Below are 7,736 nucleotides of genomic sequence, written 5' to 3'. Positions count from 1 at the left end.
TGTCCCTTGCACAACAGCAGTGGGGTTGATGTAACGCACAGCGGTAGAGGCAGCTGCTCTGAAGACCACTTTATTTTGCAGCTGATGGATGATTTGCTGATTCTGGAAATCTCTTCATATGACAAGTGTTTCTAAAACATTTAAGGTACTACAGAGCTCCAGGTTCTCAAGAGCACAATTATATTGTGCAACTAAATCATAGGAAGAAATGCACTCGCAACACAAGCTCGCCAGCAGGTTTTCTACGATTGACAAATTGAATTCATGACAAATAATTTGGGGTTTTGCAATTACAAATGTGCAGCGCCTGAAAATTAATCACTGAAGTGTTTAATGAATATGTGCAAAAGTCATCGTAACAGCTGGAAACCGTAGAGAAGATTTTAAACCCTAAGCTGTGAAATTAGGTACCAGTAACTCTTCCAGAACTAACTTATAACATCTTGCCCAGTACACACAAACACATCTTGCTGAGTCTAAATATCGGAAAACACCGAACTGACATTAAATATTTCTATAGATAACAGATGGTTTAACACATCAGTCCCCACTTGGGGTTGCCTAATGCATCTGAATCATGTTTTGAAATATAACTCAAGGTTTGGAAAATCTCTAAGGTTTTCAATAAATGGAGTTTAATGTCAAGACTACTCAAAGCAGCTGTTTCTACTAACCATAGAAAATCACATCCAGTTTGTTTTTTTTTTATGCATGATCCAATGCAGAAATTATGTAATGTAGGGGTCCCATCCACCTCCAACCCCACCCCCACCATCCTCCCAGGAATAACATGAAACTACAGTAAAATAACAGCACACATGTCAGAGCTTGATGTGTGTTGTCACTTATTACTGAAGAAAAGATGTTTGTGTTTAGTGCTCTACTACCTAAAGCATGCTGATTTAATGGCTACTCCGATGCTCAGCATCAATGCTTTCAAGATATTTGAGCTCATGTTTCATGCCAACATCAGGAAGATGGAACAGGCTGGTGGAGACAGGGTCTGTGTGCGCATCTGCTGGTCCTCCCTGCAGCCTCAGAGACTTGTGGGCAGGAGCTGCAGCGCAGAAACGTTGCTCCCTTCTCCAGGTATGCAATGACCTTCTCACACCTCCAGAGTCCATAATCTACCTTAGGTACAGTCTGGCTCACTCCCACCTGCTGTTGTTCCCCATCCTTTGCATTCTCTCACTTTTCTCCTGGACATTTCTTTTCACTCCATGAACCTGCAGACCCCTGGAAGAAGCAGCACGTCCATGCGGCTTGCTTCATGCTTCAAACGCTTCACCTCCTCTGCTGCTGCTTGCCTCACCATGCTAGTGACAACGTGCCCAACACTGTCATTACAGGCAGAAGAAATGCAACCACCAACTGCCACAGACAAGCACAAAGGCCTTGAGACGTTTTGCCCTCAGGACCACAGCCCAGCCGTGCAGCCAGGTTCACTTTGTTATCTACAGAACCAGGTAACAAACTGACCTACGCACCCACCCACCAAATCAACTTCTGCACTGACTTGTAACACTCAGACCATTATTTCTTCTACAAATCTAAGCAGGTAATACTGGAGGAAAGGGAGGAATGATTTTGTAAAACCACGACCACCTCTGTCTGTGCGTTAGGACCCATGAACTGCCTCGAGCGCTCTAAATGCCAAGCACAGGCAAGGTTGTGCTGTTTTAGAAGAGCACCTAGAAGCTCCCGCCGAGATGAGGAACCTCATGTCGTTAACACCATTAACTCTTCCTGAATGCAAATCTTCCCCACCACGGAGATAGGTAAAGTAAAAAAATAACCTGTGATAAATACTGTATTTCTTAAGAAGCAAATCTCAACATCTCCGAATCTGGTTTGTCAGATGCTTTTAGAGTTAATTTACTGCACTTTCTTCTAAAAGAGGTGGAGATGGCATCTTAGGATTTTCTAAATCTGACTTTATTACAGGTACAAGAGAGTTTGGTATGTTCAGCAAGGCCTGTATTAGCCATTTTATGTTCTTTTAATCGCTGACATGGAATGTAAATAGTTTCCTCAATTGCTGCATACTTCCCATTCCTGAAGGAAGGCACACCCTTTGACAAAGATTAAGAGAATATAAAGTTAAATCCCTGTTTACTAAAGGAATTAAATCCTCCCCTAATTACCAAAACAGAGCAACCTATGCATAGGGGATCTACCTATCCTTCAAGGATAGGAAATGAACAACTAAGGAGCGTGAAAAATAATGTAAAGAAAGAGCAGGATTTGGGGCTGGTGTTGAATAATAAAGTGAACTGGATTTTATCACAGCTGGGTAATGCTAGGGTTCACCCAAACAACTGGAAATAAAAAGTGGTTTTTGTTGTTTTACTACAGAGGACTAAAGAGGTGCCCCATCATTTTCCATTGAAGTTGTCCATCACCAGCCCGAGGCAGCACATACCCAGCCTCCCTCGGACATTTGCTTTCGCATGCACATTCCTTCCTCTTAACACATAAAGCTGCACCGCTTAGGTCTACGGTCTCTCTTTTATAGTAAAAAAAAAAAAATCAAAAAACCCCAAAAACCTCTGCTGCTTTCATTTCACAGCAGGGAAACCTACAGAACACATAGATCGCTGCTAACATTTATAAAAAGCCTTCCCTAGGTTGAGTGCAATCTTTGGTTTTCCTTTGAGAAGCAGCCCAGGTTGTCCTGATCTGGATTCCCACTATGTATTCTTAAAATGCTCTTAGAGGAAAAGTAGTTGAACGGTTGAGAAGGAAGACTAAGACTTTGATGACCTTGGTTCCATTTGTCATGTACTTCTAGAGAAGTGACTTCACTTCTGGACGGTTCTGTACCCCTTTATAAAAACTCTGCTGGGTTTCTCCCTGTGGGACTATCTCTAGATATGAGGGAAAATTTAGGTTATCCAGGCCTGGCTCAGGCTGCCCAGGGCAGTGGCGGAGTCCCCATCCCTGGAGGTATTTAAAAGACGTGTTGATGTGGTGCTGAGGGATGTGGGTGACCTGGCAGCGCTGGGTGAACAGTTGGGCTCAATGATCTTAAAGGTCTCTTCAAACCAAAACAATTCCCTGACTCTCTGATTCTACAGCAGTCCCTGCTATCCTTTTCTGAAAGCTTATGGACATGAGTGGGAGCTCTGAAGAGCACATGGAAGAAGGCACAGTATTTACAGCCCACAAAAGAGGGCTCAAGCTCAGCTTAGGTCACAAGCCTTGTGAGCAGCACAAACACCCCATCACCAGCCCCTTGCCAGCAAACCAGAGAGCTCTCTTTGAAGTCCAGCAAGGGTTAAACCCAAATGCTTGACACACTTTCCCTGAGCAGACGCCGACCGCCACTTCGTGGAGACAACCGTGGTTGCAGGCAGCGTTAGGAGGGATGAGTCCTCCAATAAAAGTTCCAAAGACTATAGGAGTTTCCACATGACTGTAAATAAAAGGGCTCACCACAGGAAAGGAGGGCAAAACCAATTCAAATAAAAACAATGATCAACAGCAAAACACTGAGAGACAACATGTCCATTTTCAGTCCCACACAAATACAGCCAGCCATAGAAATTCCTGCTCCATAAGCAGTGTGCAAATACACTCCAAACTGGAACACAACTCTCTTGTTAGGGATCGGTTCCATAAGGGGCCGGTAGCAATCTTGGCCCCAGGTTGCTTTTAAACCATCAATTTCAAAATTACAACCCTTCTCTGAGAACCTCCAGTACAAAGCGAACGTGCAACAGGGTTACTTACTCATTCCTCTCCAGATTGATGACTAGATGTTTACTCTCAGCTTGTATTACAATCTGCAGCAGTGCTGGGTGACTCTGGAAAAGGAAAACAGAGTTGGTTGAGTCCAAACCCAGAGCCCATCACCTGGTACCCTGCTCTGCCAGGGAGCTGGCATCTGTCTCTGCAGCATCAGGCCCTGCTTGGGAGGAGCAAGCAGCTACGAAGAGAAGCGTTTGTGGTGGTGCAGCTTTTTAGCCTCAGCTCAGTGTGAGCAAACGTTGAGAAGCAGCGCGGTGCTGCAGGATTTCACAGCCGGGTCTTCTAGACACCATGGTGCACCCTTAAGCAACTACATCGCTTGCAACTTTGCCCATCAGAGAGCATCTTGCCTGAGAGGATAAGCATGGTGGTGCCGGACACATCAGTTCCAGGAGACTCCTGATACAGCTTTGAATTTTCTCCTTTCCCTCTCCATGTAACAGCAGAACTGGATCAAACACTAACATAATCTCTCACTAATGCTCAACCTTGCTGTATGATTTTTTGAAGTGAGGTACAGGTCATCAGGTTTGGGCTTTGCACAACCATTTTCAGATTGAGGTATCGACGTTCAGCGCTAGCGCCTCCCGCGTTAAGAGCAGACCTGCGTGACCACAGCCAGCGGGGTGGCTCTAACGGAAATGCTTGTTCCCTTAAGGCTGAAGTCCCTTTAGCGCCAAATATTCACATGTAGAACTGCACGTGTGATCTAAGGCCGTGATGGAAACTAAACATAACGTACAGTCATGCTAAACTGTTTCTCCCCCCTATAAACAGCTAGATATTTTAATATGAATTTAAAACTTTTCATAAGAAATAATAAGTTTTAGCATAAAAAAAAAAGGTGTTGGAGCAATTAGAAATATGGTCAACAGTATTATCGAGCATCTCTGTGAGAACAATAGACAAAGTATTTGTAAGTATACAAGTGTTGAAGAGAATTTTCTAAAGAAGACATCAAGAGCAGAGCACACAGAAATCCCAGTTGCACTCCAGCATGGAGCGGGGATCAGGACATCTGGATTGTGTTTTCAGCACTGTCGTGACTGCATGCAATCTCCATATTGCCATTCCCCTGATAATAAAACCATCTTTTTGCATCTCAAGCATCCAAAGGTAAATCCGCTGGGTTTTTGGGAGTTATGAAAGAGCATCAGAAAGCTCTGGGGATCCGTTCCCCTCGGAGGCACGGGGCAGTGGAGGCTCAAACACTTGTTTGCGCCTACACAGGCCCTTGAAAATGTACTTCAAGTGTGAAAGCACAATTTACGATATGCCAGTTATTACTCTTAATCCAAGAGACTGAACTCATGTATATTTTAAGACCATTTACCCTTAACTTATACTGCATTAAACAATCTTATTGGATTGGGAGAGCATTTCCTTGGTTTGAAATTCCGACAGTAGCTCAATACATCAGAGCTCCCTCTGAACACTCACCATGAAGATTTACGGCAGCCAGTTGCGGTACCGAAGCGGGATAATTTGAGGGTTATAGTATTTAATTGGTTTATTGAGAAATGTGTCCGAATTTGTGATTGCTACAGCGGTGCCTTGATGGAGCCCCCGATGCGTGACCATCAGAGCACCCCGCCCATGAAATGCCACGATTTTGAAACGATTGGAAAAATTGTAGATGTTTATTACAAAGCGAAATGGTGAGGAGGCTGTCCTAGGCTCAACAAAATTGTAATCCTGTTATAATGAAAAATAGCTGACAACTCCCAGTGCTCTCAGACATTATTAAGCACAGATTGTGACTAAGATCCCATCGCTTTTTTCTAAGTTTCCTACCCCACTGCTGGTGCAAATTCAAACATTTTTTTCTCCCTCTCCCCACGCAAAACAGCAACAATATTGAAATAGTGCATCTATGTGAACTTTGCAGGAACTAGATCCCACTAGGATGCTAAAAAAGTGGTTTGGACTATCCTTGGCATTCGGCAAGCACATGGGAGTCATTTATTGGCATGAATATGTAGAAGCAGTGTTGATTACCGCTGTAATACCAGCGCTTTGGCTCCAAACCCCGTAAGATACACATGCTTGAGAGTTTTGAGAGAGCAGAATACAATTAATTACAATAAAACATGGTAAATAATTAAGACATGGCAGTAGCGCCGATGGGCTCTCCTCAGCTAGAGGCCCTCTCCATGGAAATGGGAACTATGTAAATGAGAACTATGTTTATTCATGAGTTCACAGTGGTTCTTATTTGACAGTCAGTTGATGTAAGTTGTAAAGTAAAAAAAGCAGCGGCAGAATAAAACAGGCTGTTACCAGACAGAAGCATCACTCAGAGAATTCCTAAAGCTGAAACTTCCCATTACTGAGCCACGGAACATCCCGGTCCCGACACCGGGCTGCTTCGCGTGAGACTCTGGTTCAGATTCCTGCTCTACCAGAGACTTTTTTTTTTTTTTCTTCAAACAAAAGGCTCATTTCTTTGTTTGCCATCCAGGACAAGATGAACTGGACTTTTTCTGGTTGTGACTGGCAGTCACAAGCGTAAATACAGTAAAAATTACACCCTGCTCAGGTGCTATGGTGATCGGAAACACCTACGCGCTTAAAATGATACATTTCTAATGGGAAAGAAAAATAATTCAGGAAGGGCTTTTCAGATTTGTGGGGTTGCCCCCCCTTTACTATTATTTTTTTTTATGTATACACTTGTGAACTGAACTCAGCTCTTTACTGGTTTTTGCAGCAGTGGTGGAGTCTCCCCTCAAGTATTTGCACGCTTCTGCTACGAGACCTTAAAAGCTCAGTTGGAGTCTCATGAAGCGCCATAACACTCTCCACTTAGAATCAATATTTTCAAACCTGAGTTGCAAGATGAAACAGGAATTACTATAAATACAGATATTAAATCTCAGTTTCATATTTTCTGCTTAGAATAATCGATAAAGCACGTTGTGAGGGCACACACTCTCCCGCTCAGAACATTTCAGAAAGAACCACTTGTTAGAAGCCTTGAAGAACCACAAAAAATAATTTCTGTGCTGATACAACTCACACCCACACGGATCCCTTTCTAAATCATCAGATGTGAAAGCGAGCCTTGTCAGCAGCATTATTTAAACCACAATGAATATTTTTGTATGGGTCTACCTTCTTTTCTCTACAGCCTTATGTTTTCCAGTTCTTTCTGCTTTTAAACTACAATTTGCTGCGTTCCTTTTGGCAGTGTTTTTCTGTGGCATAAGAGCAGATTTCCTCAGCGCATACAAACTGTTCCCTGATATCCTAAGAGGCAGAAATTACTTCAGGGCGATTGAAAAAGTACTCTCCATATCTTCCTCTCCTTCTTAAGAGCATTTACAATTTTATATATATTTTGAAAATATCAGCGGAGAAAGTATTTCCCTCACTACTTTGCTCCTCCCTTGTCTGCTCGCTGAGGGATGTTGGTTTGAATTGGCATTAGTGAAAATGAATATTGTGAGGGAAATTAGTCAAACAATAAGTTAAGACCAAGCAAGAACTATCTCTGATAAGGCAGATTTAAAAAAATGAATAAAGCACCGCTTGAAGAACCAGAAGCTGGTGATACAGCAGCCTATTGCTGAGTCAGAGAAGTTTTCTTACAATGGAATTAAAATCACTACGCACTAGTAAAACTACTTTAACTGGCACATGTTTTTAAAGTACTATTCATTTTTTCCCTTTTAAATCACATTGATCTCCAGAAAGAGAAAAGAAAGGATGGCTTGGGATCAAGGGCTTCCCCCATGAACCTGGGGATGGTGCTGGCAGCCCAGCACCTACCACAGGCTTGTTGGTGGCTGGGACACTGCATTTGCTAGTGGGAAACAGCAAAACCCTGCAGCTGAGGCACTCTATTACACCTCAACACTTTCTGGGCTTCACTTACCTCTTCTACCTCTCTTCCAACTTCATCCTGCAAAAGGAATGCAGCAATAGTTGTCACCCTCCTGTCTTTGACTACTTGGCACGTGAACTGTTTTAAAGGCACGCTCCCT

The 7,736-nt window shown here is 43.1% G+C and overlaps 1 protein-coding gene across 1 annotated transcript in view; it reads right to left on the bottom strand.

Moving 5' to 3' along the window:
* The window catches only part of LOC104494596 (disintegrin and metalloproteinase domain-containing protein 12-like), a gene marked incomplete at both ends in the record, with an annotated part of 137,482 nt that overhangs the window by 101,224 nt on the left and 28,522 nt on the right, over positions 1 to 7,736 (bottom strand). The window contains one exon of the mRNA XM_010137459.1: positions 3,733 to 3,806. Coding sequence (XP_010135761.1) covers positions 3,733 to 3,806 — 74 coding nt within the window. The remainder of the gene's footprint in view (positions 1 to 3,732; positions 3,807 to 7,736) is intronic.

The sequence above is a fragment of the Buceros rhinoceros genome, unplaced genomic scaffold, assembly GCF_000710305.1.
Source record: "Buceros rhinoceros silvestris isolate BGI_N320 unplaced genomic scaffold, ASM71030v1 scaffold1576, whole genome shotgun sequence".
NCBI lineage: Eukaryota > Metazoa > Chordata > Aves > Bucerotiformes > Bucerotidae > Buceros > Buceros rhinoceros.
Note: the sequence above shows the minus strand (reverse complement) of the source record. Positions and strands in the feature narration are given on the sequence as shown.